The 14409-nt window shown below is 45.5% G+C and overlaps 1 protein-coding gene across 5 annotated transcripts in view; it reads right to left on the reverse strand.

The window, feature by feature from the left end:
* Positions 1-8351, reverse strand: part of CAPN8 (calpain 8) — a 44801-nt gene extending 36450 nt beyond the window's left edge. For 2 of the 5 annotated variants that reach the window (XM_061350452.1, XM_061350453.1), the window contains exons 1-2: positions 7944-8351; positions 5606-5675 (exon numbers count right to left, since the gene is read on the reverse strand). In XM_061350452.1, the coding sequence (XP_061206436.1) occupies positions 5606-5675; positions 7944-8180 (307 nt within the window). In that variant the 5' untranslated portion in view covers positions 8181-8351. The remainder of the gene's footprint in view (positions 1-5605; positions 5676-7943) is intronic. The other 3 variants (XM_061350448.1, XM_061350450.1, XM_061350451.1) reach the window with 3 other exon arrangements.
* Between the last annotated feature and the right edge of the window lie 6058 nt (positions 8352-14409).

Consider the following 14409-nt stretch of genomic DNA (forward strand, 5'->3'; position numbering starts at 1 on the left):
TGGTGAGACTAGAGGTCTGCAGCAGTGACAAGTTGGTGCTTTCCCAATGTGCAATACCTGTAAGGGTTTCCCCTTCCTGGTTCAGGCTAGGTTTTTACAGCCAGTGAAGGGGAAACTACTCTGGGCTGAGGATGGTGTATGATTAATGCACAATTAGGCAGAAGAGTCAGTGAAATAAGACAGATTTCCTTAAACATGCTATTTACTTCCCTGACTCGGAGCTAAACAACTCCAGAATCTCAACTCCATAAGATGCCAAATGCAGCGTGAAATCCTTTACAACTATCTTACAGTATGAATTAACTTCCTGGCATCTGGGAGAATGAGTGACATTGGCGCTTCTGCCTCCTGCAAGCACACCATGCAATCTAACCTCCTAGGGAAGCATTACGGGCAAGTCTGCTCAAAGCACGCACGGAAAGAAATGTGTTGGAAAGTTGAGTTGGCAAAATATGCAAAGTCCTATCTCTAAACCTTGCTTGGGAGCCTACTATCTTTGGCTGAGCTTCTGGCTGAACAAGGATCAACCATGCGCTCCAAAAGGAACCAGCTGGGAATTGGCTGCTGTGAAGTAACTTGATAAAAATGAAGGTTTGCATGGGGTGCCTAGGAGCACGTGGTTTGGGAACATATTTCTATACAAGTGATGCATGACATTCAAGCTCCTGTGATGAATTAAAGAGGATGCAGGAATCAAAGAGCTTCCAGGATGTAGCCTAAACTGCACAAGTTGCCTCTTATCTTCTTGTACACCATAATGGGATCCTGGCCTATTAATAGGTTTTCTCAGCTCTACTGGATAACTTATTGCTAGTTCTGAAAGAGCACAAGTTGACAGTACATGTTTCCTCCTTCAAAGTTCAGCAGCATTTTGCCAGCAGGAAAGTTCAGTTTTGTTTGTGGCTGTGCCTACAGGAGAGTGCAGAAGCGCAAGCTCCCTAGAAAGGCAGCTGGTGTAGGACAACTCAAACTTGTCCTGACTCAGCTGCAGGTTATGAGTAATGTTTCAAACTGCGAGGAAACTGTTTGATTCCTTTCCTAAAAAGGTAGTTTTTGAAGGAAGAGGAAAAATGAGGCCAATTGGCCAATGAATTAAATATTTAATTAGAATGTATTTCCAATCCAGTTATAGTCAGAAGAATGCCAATACCAGAAAGCATTTCTGCTCACTGCATGTTTGAAGTCGTAGCCTTTCAGCTTATAGAAATGAATTTTTAACAAAGTTTTCTCACCATTAGTCCTGCAAGGCTAAATCACCTACAGGCATGTACACTGCTTTGTGTTCAGCCTCATATTTAATGAACAGAACTTTCAGACAAGTGCCAATTACAGTGTTTACCATTGCTGCTGAATGTGCTAAAAAGAAGCCAGCTTGATTCCTGGACCTGAATTAATTTATAGTGTTGGTAACATACAGTATTTATTTATTTATTTATAGAATGGAATAAGCATTTTTGACCTTGAGTTTTTGGTGGAAAGGGTAAACGTGAATCTTTGCTCTCTGTGTGTGCATATATATACATATATATCCACATGATCTTGGAGAATTACTGTGTCTTAGTGCGCTTGAAATAAGATCACTTGCTGCTCGCAGATGTACAGAGATGGCTGGTGTTCTCAGTGCTACGCAAGCACCTCCTGGTTTAGAGAGATAATCGAATTGCTGCAGAGAATTCTGAATCCTCAGTGACCTGGGAGCTAAGTGACTCCTCTGTATTGATGATGTTTACCCAAGCATGCTGCACTTGCAGAGGCCAGAAAATAAATGAGAAATCTGATTAGTTTCAGTTGCTACAGAGCCACGCTCGGTTTCTGGTTTAGCTATCATCAAAGTGTCTAGACACAGAGCATATAGACACTTCAGTGACCTAGTGATGGTGAGTTTCAGCTAAAAGTCCAAAGGTTCAAAGATCTAACTGGACAGTAGAATCATACAATGGTTTGGGTTGGGAAGGACATTAAGATCATCCAGTTCCAACCCCCTGCCATAGGCAGGGATGGCTCACCACAGACCATGTCGCCCAAGGCTTCTGTCTGGCCTTGACAAAAGTATCTCTCTCCAGACTGTACCCTGGCTTCCTGCTATTTCAGAAGGTGTTCAGAAGGGACCCAAATACACTACTGTGTCTCTATCTTCTCTGTTTGTCAATCAGATTTGATCCTCAGCTTTAGTCTCTACTGGAAGCCCTTCTTCAGAGCTCACAAACCTAGCAGACATCAAAGAAACACATACAGCTTTATAATTCCTGGCAGTAAAGGTTGTTCCTGTTTTGACATTTCTAAAGAAGGCTTCCTGAATTTTTCTATGGAAATGAATGAAGCTCTGCAGCTGTGTACAGAAAGGCAAAGGAGCATCCAACAAAGGAACAACTTTTATTCTCTTTGGGGTCTCAGAGTTGTCAGTGAATATATTTTTCAAGATTTAGGGCATGTAGAACAAGGGTCTCCAGTGCCCATGGGACTGAACATCAGAAGACACATTAATGTCTATAGCAAAATAAATGAACAAACCCAGAACTACTAAGCGCTTTCCTGCCTATAGGAGCTCCAAAGGCTCACTCAGCAGGTATCAGATTTATCTCAGACCTATCAGGCTTTGGTTTGTTCTCCAATCTACCCATAATCTTCTCAGATCTGCCATTAAGACACAGACAAAGCATGGATGGGGTGGGCTCCTCAGCTGGTGTGAACTGGTGCATCTGCGCTGCCTTTAGGGGACTTCTTGACAGCCCAGAGCAAGGGAACTGCAGTGTCTGGAGTACCCTCTGAGACTCCTTCAGGACAAAAGGTTCCCATGAATATGAACAGCGTGGATCTGGAAAGCCAACATTAAACTGAGAGGGTTTGAGTGTGTTTTATATTATTTAAGTTAAATTTATGCCACTTGCTTCTTGACCTTCTGCAAACAATTCTGGGGTTTAACTTACTCAAATAGCTGCAAGAAAACCTCGTAAGTCACCTTTAATAACTGAGACTATGTGACTGCATTGCAAGTTGTTACTAGGCTATCAAAAAGATATGGTTCAAAGAACATTTAAAATATTTCCTCTTTCAAGTTCCCATCAAACTTCCCAAGCTGATACTCATCTAGCTGACACTGTTGCCAAAGAAATAAGTTTAATGGAGCGAGACTAACTCTGGGTTTTCTTGTTCCTTTTGTTCATATAAGCCCAGACCTGCAGTCTTAATTTTTATTCTTTTTTTTTAAAGAAAAGAAACGTGTCAGAGAAGATTATTAAAACTAGGCTCTATTTCCCTAAAGTTCTCGTTAACAGGTCACATACATGCCTTATGTAAATATGTAATCAGGGCTCATTTCAATGGAAGTGTTTTACATGAGGGCTTTAGTAAAAGGACTTTGATATTCAAGGTACTGGATCAAATAACAAAAAAACATAGCGTGCCTCAGAGATGCAAAGCAAATACCTGAGCACTAGAGGGAAAGTACCGCGCCTGAAGTTTATTTCTGTGAAGGGTCAGTGTGTGTAAAAGTGAATGGAAGCAGCCTTGAAGAGAAAGTTGGGGCTGTTCAGCCTGGAGAAGAGAAGGCTGCGTGGAGACCTTATATCAGCCTTCCAGTATCTGAAGGGGGCTACAAGGATGCTGAAGAGGGACTCTTTATCAGGGACTGTAGCAACAGGATAAGGGGTGATGGGTTCAAACTGAAACAGGGGAAGTTCAAGTTAGTTATAAGGAAGAAGTTCTTTACTGTTAGGGTGGTGAGGCACTGGCACAGATTGCCCAAGGAAGTTGTGAATGCTCCATCCCTGGCAGTGTTCAAGGCCAGGTTGGACAGAGCCTTGGGTGACATAGTCTAGTGTGAGGTGTCCCTACCCATGGCAGGGGGGTTGGAACTTGATGATCTTAAGGTCCTTTCCAACCCAAGCCAGTCTGTGATTCTATGAGTCTATCTTTGATTATTTTATCCTTTTATTTTTGAGAAAGAGAGAGAAAAGCAAGCTCCTAACAAAAGGAGATTTTGGGGGGTTTCTTCTAGGTTAAGGGGTAGCTTTCAGGACTAGCACTTAGGGTACTGCCCACTGAAGGTTGGCTTGAGAAAGCCTAGGGACAGGCATTGTCCCCAGATTCAGAGGTCTGGGTACAGTACCACTAGTTAGTTTGTGGATTTTGGCACTGCTCTCTAATGAAAGCCGGTTTAGCACAGAGGACTGGGACTCCACAGGGACACTGAGGAGGTGACAGAAATCAAAAGAGAGGCTCAGGGTATTTGCATTGCACAAATAATGCATTGACCTCTTCTAGTTTAAGGGCAGGTAATATTCTTCAGTTCTTTAGCCTGTAAACTGTCAAGGAAAATGAGGTTTTACTTTAGGCATACAATCTTTTATATATATATATATATGTATATATACACACAATTATAGAAACTTCCCAAATTGGAGGTGACAAGAAATGTCACTTCTATCACTTACCTGAACCATTCCCCTAAAACACAGTAAGTGATTTCCCCATCCCCTATTCCAGTACCCACCGAATAAATATTCTGGAGGAAGTGTATGATTGGGCATCTTATTTTTAGCATTGGGAGCACAAGCCCACACACCAGGGAATTTTTTAGCAATTGCTTTAATGGTGCTCTGTTTACAGGACCAGCATTGGTATTATTTATTGCCAATGACTTGCAGAAATTGTTTGAATCTCATTTGCACAATGGATGGGCTAGAAGACCAGTAAGGTCAGGAGTACTGCAGTAAGCAGCACAGGAGGGAGAAAGGCTGTTTCTCTGGGTCTAATCTATCAAATTCTCATTACAAGAGCTTCAGCCTTCCCACCTCTATATGCAGTCAGGGGAGGTTGCTGCTGCTGTCTTCTGGAGCTGGATCTTATCAGCAAGGCAGGAAGGCAAGGAGGCTGCGGCAGCAGCTATTCAAACCAGGGATAAAGCTCCCTTCTGGCTACTTGCATAGGAGCTCTGTTTAGACAAAGGCAGAGCTTGCAACAATTTGCTTATGGATGCTATTACAAAGTTTACATGCTCTGTTCCTTTTTTACAATGCGGTGCTTGTTTATAACTCACACCTGCAAGCAGATGGGCCATCCTCCTTGGCATGAAATGGCATGTCATAGCCCCAGCTCCTGGACTAAACCAGTTCCTGCTCTGTTCCTTGGTTGTGTATTTGTTTTGTGTGAAACTAAGGCTGGAACTTGCTCTGCCTCCCAAACAACTAGGCTGCAGAGTGAACCTTCCCCAGAGTCCCTTGTTCCCTGAGTCTTTGGAGCTGATCTTGCTGCAATGGACATGAAGCCCACTCTCTTATTTCAGGGTAAGTGCTGTCATGATTAGACTGGTGTCCAGCTCTGCCTCAAGAGGTGAAAAGCAAGCCAGTCTTCTCCCCACAGTGGGATAAGTAGCTTACTGCCTCCAGGAAATGGTTTGATGTCTCCCAGGTTTGACATAGCTCTTACAAGCCCGTATATACCCTGTCTCAGGCAGCAATGCATGAGTCACCTTCTTAGGTATCTGCCTCTCTCCATGCTATGTCTCGGAGACAGCCAGTAAAACAGTCACTGTATGAGGAATTTTTAAGTGAAGCTTAATTTCTGTTTCTTCTCCCAAAGCTGAATCCAGAAGCACTGTACATACCCAGCTCTCCTTGGCAGACATCTGTCCGAGTAGCTCCTCCAACTATAAACTGAGGGTTGGCACATAACTCCTGAAAGACACATTTTCAAAGCATGCATCACCCTTTCTGGTCTGAAAATATCCCATTTCTTGTTCCTTGCTTCAGCGTTCAAAAAGCACTACAGATCTTCAACACGTCACTAGAAAGATACCCTTTGTCCTCTGTCTGATTAACACGATGTCAGAACAGGGTTGCCTTGTTGAAGACTTGCACATATGTTTTCAAGGCAAACCCTGCAGCTCTTCGCTACTTGAGACTGTCAGTGATATTGGTGAGAATTGTTGCTACCATGGGGACAGAGGTGAAAATTCAACCTCAGCATTTACATCTTATTTTACCTTGCTATGGTTTTGGCTCAGTGCAAATGAGTTTGCAACCGTTGCTGCTGGCTCTGGAGCTATGCTGAGTTTCCACTGCCATTGGCATAGGGGATGTTGCCCTACTTCCTGGGAGGCCAGCCATGCAAATGCTTTTATTAGAGACCCCTCTTTCCTCTTGATGATTTGAGGCCAGGCAAGTAGGTTATGGCAATGACTGTCCCTCTTACCCCAACTCGGAAACCTCCAACAATTCATGCCCTGAATTACGAAGTTAATATTGTCTCTTTAGAGACAAAAGCCATCCCTTTCTCCTCAGTGTTTTCCATGAGCTTCCGGATGGCAGCGAGAGGCAGTTTATAGGAAGCCTAACTTGGCAAGCAGGGTGAAGAAAGGCTTAGGCAGTCACCAGCTCTCCCAGTGAGCACCAGTTGTCAGCATGAGCATCCAGTGGGGCAACCCAGAGCTTCTCATGCATGACGAAGAGCCCGTTTGTGAATCTCCCTTTGCAATAGGTGTGATCTCAATTGCATCCTTTTTGCTGTTGCAGTTTCCCAGCTGGTCAGCTGCCTCAAGTGCATAGGATCTCTGAGGTTACCTCCCTCCAAAGCAGTATACCTGGTGGCAGTCAGTTGTGTACAACTGATTCCTCAGGCTTCGCCCTTTCTGAGCCACTGCAGGGTGCCTCATACACCTTGCACACAACTGCATTTCCACCTTCTCCCTTTCTGTAAGCCCACTGTTGAAATCAGAAGGTAAGTCTTTGATGGCAGAGTGTCTAACATTCACTGTCTGCACACCAGCACACAGCCTGGGGATAATGGCCTTAGTGGATATCTGATTTTCAGGGGGTGTTCCTCCATCAGGTCTCCTCCAAATTGCTCTCTGGGTCCTGCTGCCTGTTTCAAATGCAGGCAGGTAAGTGAACAGTGATCCCATCAGCCTGCAATCACAGGAGGAGAGTTTGTGACTGTGTCTCTGCCTGCAGCAGGCACGGTTTTGCTCTTGCATGAGCAGCCCAAGTCTAATTTACTGAGTTTTCTGAGGCTGCTTTGCCCAAGGTCAGCAAAGCCAAGGGACACATTCAGGGTACTTGTTGCTGAAACATCCAGGTGCCAGGGAGAGGTGCTGAGGGACAAACAGGGTTGCCAGCATAGAAACTTCAAGTTATTAAACCTGAAATCTTCTGGTTCTCATTTTTCAGGTGAAAAACATTATAAAAATGCAAACCTTGATATTTTCCCTGCTTCTTACTTTTCCCCATCAGAGGAAAGGAAGTCATTTGGGGGGTTTCCTTCCTTCCTGTTTCTCAGTTTTACTTGGTATCAAGAGGCAAAACAACAAAGGAGGAGCAAGGTAGGGACAGAAACAAATGACTGGAAAATGTGTGTGCAGAAAAATCTCCAAAGCCTTGATTTTGTGTTGTTTTGTTGTGCTTTTTTTTTTAAATCAGCATCTAATGTTTTCTGATAAAAATGACTTTTTAAAATGTAAGGCTTTTTTAAGGCTATAACAGCACCAACAGTTCCGGTCAGTTGTTCTTTAACTGTTATAGGTAGCCTGAAGAGAGCAAGAGGATTTTAAGTATTAGCCTACTTTCCTTGGGTGCACAGTGGGAAGACCTTGGTGTAGGTACTGTTACAATTGGTCCATGGCTCCTGGAGTGCCTTGTGTTCTGTCTGGGTACACAAGGAGCTTTTGTACCCAGCTCTGGATTGCACCCTGAACTTGCAGCTCTGTGGAGATAGGATGAACAGGGAGGAAGCAGGTTCCCATGAAGCAGTTATAGGATTCCTTGCTTTATAAAGAGCTTAGAAGATGCTGATTTCTTTTTTCCCTATCCCTTTTTCAACCTTGCGTCTGCCAAAACATACAGATAGTGGATACTCATGGATATTCACCACTGATTTAGCATGGATGTCCAGGTGGAATTTGGTTAGATCTGAACCCAGTAAAACAGGTAGTTATAAAGCACTCTTACCGTGGGGCGCTTCCAGACTATCCCCTGGGTTTTGAAGGAATACGGTCCCAGATCTCGGTATCCCAGTGTGGAAGGACAAGCTGGGAACTCCTCATCCTTGAACAGAGTGCCAGCCTGCAGGCACTGCTGCTTCAGGGCTTCGTAGTCCTGCTTCAAATACTTGATGGCATTCCTGTTGGATCCCAGCCCATCTGCAGCTGCTCGCTCTTGGCACAGCCTCGCTGCAACCCTGGACATGACTGGCCACCCGCCTGGCTCTGTCTTTGCCTCCTGGGCAAGAGGAGGTGAATACAGGCAGGTAATAGGCTGGGGTGGAGCTGGCGGCTGCCCTAAGTGTTCCAATAGCCCTGGAGGGAGGAGGCACCAGAAAAGCAAATATGTACCTAAGATGTACTTGAGAGATGGAGGCTGGGGGCTGCTGCTGGGACTGTGGCACTGCCTTGTGATACTCCCACCTTGTTTGCTTTTTTTCTGCCCCTTTTAAAGATACGCTTCTAACAAGGAGCAAGGGAATACCGGTGGTTTTGCAGACACACCTATTTACACATGGGAAGTAATTGTGTGTGTTCAGTGTGCCGAAAGTCAGGTTTGAGTCCGGATGAAGATGATTTTAAACTCCTTTCCTTCCTTCTGAGATCAGGCTCTATACTATTGGAGGGTTACACAGCCACAAAGCCTGAGGCTGGGTATCTGTTGCTGCAGCTTACCTGGCTATGGAGACACCGAGTTCTAAAGTTGAAGCCACTTCTGGCTTGAGTGATCTTTAAACAAAAAAGTAAAACCTCTTTGGTACTGGCAAAGCAGCATGATTTCAGGAGTTGATTTATTAGCAATAAAAGGTGGGAGCTTGACAGAGCTAGAGATGGACACTTGGCTGTTATGACCTGCAGAGGGCAAGGATATGGTCCTAGCCTAGACTGGAAATGGAGAATTGTATCACCAGATAAGGAGGCAAGCTGGTAACCCCTGCTCCCCATCTCCAGTGTGACCATGGATGAACGTCACTGTACCTTCCCCATCTATAAAAATGAGATCTTATCTTGGCTAGTGGGAAGTTAACCATCATGTTTACAGTCTTTTGGTGGTGCTTCCTGCACATAAAATATTTACAAGCAGAAAACAAAGCAAGCTTCAGGTGCAGAAGGCTTTTTAGACCTTAAAAAATCAGTGATTCCTGTTCTTGTTGTAGAAAACCTCCAAGTTTCTACCCTGGCAGCCCCAGAGGTGCACATCCCCTCGGCAAGGTGGCTGCAAGTGTCTGTAGGCTCAAAAGCTGAAGCAGGAGCAATATTCCATGGAGCATAGCTGCTCTCTGCTGTCTTCCTATTTAATGGTCAGGTTTCCCCAGCAAAGCCCCCAAGCTGAGAGCTGGGGAAACAGCAGTTTTGTTTGCCAGAGAGGATGTTTGATGACTACCCCTTGGTAAGTTTAGAGAGAAGGTGTGGGGAAGGGAAGAGGGAATTTTTAAGGACGGAATCCTGTTGAGATAAGGAGTCCAAACAGAGGCTAGCCAGGCTGCTTGTCTGCAAATATTTGAAGAGTGTGAATGCAAAAGAGGAAACGAAATGACCTGGCCAGTTCCAGGTGGGCACAGGTAGAGAAGGCTGGGCTGAGGGTGTTTGTATACTGGTTATCCACAGATTCAATCAATGCTGTCGAAATTGAGTAAAGGAGGAGGATGGCCAGAATTTCAGTTCTCATTTCGTTTCAGTACTTCTAGGTGATCCCACGGACTGAACCAGAGGGAAGAGTGGAATCATAAATGGTTGAGGGCAGGGGTTCTTTCTTTCTAGAATGCATACAGACCCACTCAGAGGTACCCATTTTCTCTGCTCACGAGGCAGAACACTGCTTGCTTTCTCTCCCTGCACTAGCCTCTTGTGCTGAAGTTTCCTCTCTTCCTCTGGTCCAGAGGCATGTTCCCACTTTGCTGTAATTGCTCTAAGCTGCAAGCCCTGGCAATGCTGTTCATGGACCCCAGGCATTCAGCTCAGGAATCTTTTGTTTCCCATGTAGTCTTTAGACACACAGTTGATACGCTGTGTGCTCTGTAACTCCAGTTGCTACCAGACACAAGTGGGCACAGAAGGGGTGAAGCCTTGTCCATCATCACCAGTGTGTTAAGGTGCGATACAGAGGAAACACAGTCGGATTTCAATCCTCATACACTTCAATAAAATGTGCCCTAGGATTTTTTTCTGTGCTATATACCTCACATTTGGGAAGAGGCTGAGGACAACCATTTTCTCTGGTGAAGGCCTGCACTAGTTCAGCACCCAATGTGCTCACCACTACCCTCTTCCTAGTGATCAGCAGTACAGAACTCCACATGGATTTCCAAGCTTGATTAGTGGCAGCATGATTTGTGTAGAAAGTGATACACAAGCACCATCTAGAGGATACAGAGAAGAGGAAAATGTTATGACTGTAGTTGACTACAGCAATAAATGACGGTTGTACTATGGGGGGAAACGTTCTCAGGTTCCCCGTGACTCCCAGAAATTGCTGCTGAAGGCATTAACCCCAAGGGAAACAGCAACCAGATAAAAAGTTATAACAGCTATTCAGATTTTTGCTCCTTTTAGGATTTCCATAGTTTTGCCTGGTTCTTCCTGCTTTCCTCCCTCTTTCTTGATGACAGCAAGATGAGAAAAATGGCAAAGAACCAAAGCAACCATCATCCTGGTTTCAAAGTCTGCAAATTCCATGAAATCAAGGCTGTTCTGTATCTGTGGAAACCGTACAGAAGAAAATAACCACCAATTATCCAGCAGTTCTAGATACATTTTTGCTGTAGTGTGTTAGAAATGAAATGGCTCTCCTGCACTGCACCACTTTGCTAATGAGATTTAAAGCCGCTTAGCTGTACTGTAGACCATGCAGCGTAGAAAGGGATTAATTTGATTTAGAATGCTTGCCTTCTCCTATTCTAGATGTATGGGCAGCTACCTACCCTATTACTGTGAAAATGGAGTAACTAGTAATAGGCGGAATAGTGTGAGCTATGACAGGTCCTAAATGTTTGTCTATAATATTATTCTTCTAGAGGTTGCAATATTTTACCTAAATGTTTGGGGAGGGAGCAGTTGCTACAGGCTGCAGCTTAGTGGGCTCCCTAAAGGGAAATTAGCCATCATCCTGTTCATTTGTTTTAGAAAAGCCAGAAAAGTGCTGGTGCCTGAGGAGGAGGAAGATGACATTCTGCAATGGTAATGCCTGCACCCCAGGAGTGAAGCTCCATAACACAATCACGCTGATCCACGAGTGGTTCTTCAGCACCATAAGGAGCTAGGAAGGGTGGATGCATTTTGCAGGATGACCCAGGTCCAGGGCAGAGCAGCCCTGAGCTGCTCACAGCTGCTGACAGCAGCGTAAGGAAGAAGCCCATCCTGCCTGGGACTCCAGGCTGAGAGTGGCAGCTGGATGCTCCTCATCACAACCAGCACAAGATGCTGCAAAAACAGCTGAAAACTCTTCACTTGCAAAATGTGACTTTGTTGAAGAGCTGCAGGCGTGCAGGGAGCTTAAAAAAAGTCAAATTTCATTTTCTTTCTTTAAAGTTGCCTGCTTTCAGGGGGATGCCAGTGGGAAACTGTTCTTGGGGCTGCTGGGAGCATTACACTGGTCTCACAGTCGAGTGGAAATCACCCCTTTCCTTAAGAACATGAGCATATGTGTGAACATGTAGAAAACCAAGGGACTGGCTCGTGAAGTGCTCCAAACTTCCTTCCCTCTAGCTGCGGACTCACACCCACATCTGCCAACTTACCCGGCTACAGAGGACTCTGTGGGTAGGCTGTTAAGATGGCTGCTAGGACAACCAACTGCCCATATAATAAGAGAAATCCTGTCTTATGCCAACCTATCTTCGCATACCACCAAACCACCTGGGACAGTACAGCCCCCATGTGTTTGGGACCAGTCTAACAAGCCATGGTGGCAAATAAACCTTTTCTCTGCATTCCTGCATATACTTCTCCCACTGCCTACTTGAATCCTTGCTGGCTCAGTTTCCTTCCGACTTTGCTCCCTTCTGTTCCTCTCTTTTTCTCTTTGGCTCTGTCTCAAGCCCTGTCCCACCACAGAGACACTAAGAAAACTCTGGTAACTCTGACTGCCCAGGGCAGTGGTAGAACGTGCTTGTACACACTTGATCTTCTTGATGGTTGTCCAAGTGGAGGCTGTCGGCACGTTGCCAGCAGACCCTAGCGTGGTCTGTGAATATCATCTATGGGACACAGAGGAGAGGCTGGGAAAAGCAAAGTGATTATATGACAGACTGCAACCCAGCTTAAACTTCTGCATCAGCTGGAAAGTGGCTAGAGGAGTTCACAAACCAAACCCGGGTTTGTGGGCCACTGGAAACCACTGCCTTGAACTGACACTGGTTTCCTTTTACTGTGACTTGGGGGAAAAGTGAGAGAAGCCTGTTCTGTGGCAGCTGTACAGCTTTGAACCACTGCGTGGAGCCAAACAAACGCCTTCTGAGCAGCTCTGCAGCTCCTGGATCTGCCACGTTAGGATGCAACACGGTTTCTTGTGAGTTAAACTCCCAAGGGGTGAGGTGCCTCTCTCAGTCTCCCGGTTCAGTAGATGGCCTTCTTGCTTAAGGGATCATTTAGCAGTGCTTAATGAATTGAAACAGGCAAGTAAAACCATCCTCCTGTGTCCTGCTAGCTTCAGCACAGCCATGCTGGAGACCTTGGCTAATGGTGTACCAGTGATTGAGTGCAAGCAGCATGTACTGGCACTTACAGCATGTATTTGATCCACTCCTAGTTCTCCATGTGTGACTGATTTCCCACATGCCCCAATAATCTGCTACAAATACCATTATTTTCCTTATGAAGAGAGCCCCTCTGACCCATAAGGAAGAGGAGACACCTTCAAAGCAGAGTGAAGCTAGTCTGCACGTGGGCCAGTTTTGGACACCCTCAAAGGTGAAGTCAGGAATGCTCTCTTGCATGGTTCTATCTACATAGACACTGCTGGCTGGTGGGGCTCATACTACTCTCAAACCTAACTTCAATGGTTTTGGGGACCCTCTTCTGCTGCATTGTGAATTGACCGGGCAAAGCTTATCTTGTTTTCTTGTTTAATAGTAATAACTTCCTACCTAACTGTCTAGGACCTGTGCTGAGTATAGGCAGAGGAATCAGAAGTGATTGAAGTCCAAAACCACTTAGCAAATGGATAGTTTCCCAGTGCATCAGGGCACTGTGTCTCTATCAGCAATGAAGAAAAACCTCTGATTTGTAATTTTCAAGGAAAGCTTCCCACCACATCTCAGCAAATGGTACAGTTGGGTACTTTATGGTGCTTTAGGCATTTTTCCAACAATAACATTCATTTTAGTCAGGTAAGTTGGTTCCAAACAAGCGCTTAGTGCATCCAGGGCTTGGGACAGAACACAGAAAAGGAGGTGCCTCTCCTTCCAAGGCAGTAGCACAGGCAGGGGGTGCAGCACTGCCTGGGAATGCTGCCTGGCACTCAGCACATCCTGAGTCAGGCCTAAAATATGAAGCAAATGGCTTGAATTGTGCCTTGGAGAGCTGCCACAGTACGTGGGTGCCAGCAGCAGCGTTTCAGACATCCCTGGCAGCAGCTCCCTGCTGAAACAGGGACACTCCCTGCACCGTGTGGCTGGGGCGCACATCTGGGGGAGCTCATTGCATGTGGTTTGGGCTGTGCAGGGGGGTGTAGGTGGGCTCATGTGAGCGGTGACAGCAACACGTGCTTTGGTTGCCACCAGCAAATCAAGCTGGAAATCATTTCTGTTGCATACAGCGTTCAAAGCTGTAACAGGATGACAATACAGGGTACGTATGTACCATATTAGTTTTTGAGCCATATTAGTTTTTCCTCTTTCTTTGACTTTTTTCTAAGCTTACAGATTTGGACATGGATACTTCTGGGGTTTATGCAGGAAATACCAATTTTTTAATTGATGTATACATAAAATCATAGAATACAAGGTTGGATGGGACCTCAAGGATCATCTGGTCCAGCCTTCTCAGGCAAAGAACGACCTAGACTAGATAGCACAGCACCCTGTCCAGCCAAACCTTAAACACGTCCAACACTGGGAAGCCCACCACTTCCCGTTATTCCAATGGCTGGTTGTTTTCATTGTGAGAAATTTCCCTCTAGTGTCCAGTCAGGATCTCACCCAGGAGTAACTTGTGCCCTGGAACAGGCTGTGGAGTGTCCCTCTCTGGAGACATTCCAAACCCGCCTGGATGCATTCTTGTGTAGCCTGCTCTAGTGACCCTCCCTTGGCAGGGGAGACGGACTGGATGATCTCGAGGTCCCTTCCAACCCTAACGACTACGGGATAACCCCTCCTCTCTTCCATGTGACTACATAAAGAGGGAGCCTCTTGTTTGTAGCCGCCCTTTACAGAACACGTGTGTGCTCTCGCTCTATGGGGACACGCTGACCGGTGGGGCTGTTTCTTCACCCCGGT

This window comes from Neopsephotus bourkii, unplaced genomic scaffold (genome assembly GCF_033783945.1).
Source record: "Neopsephotus bourkii isolate Nb327-2 ecotype Australia unplaced genomic scaffold, CSIRO-AGI_Nbou_v1 NB_518, whole genome shotgun sequence".
Lineage (NCBI taxonomy): Eukaryota > Metazoa > Chordata > Aves > Psittaciformes > Psittacidae > Neopsephotus > Neopsephotus bourkii.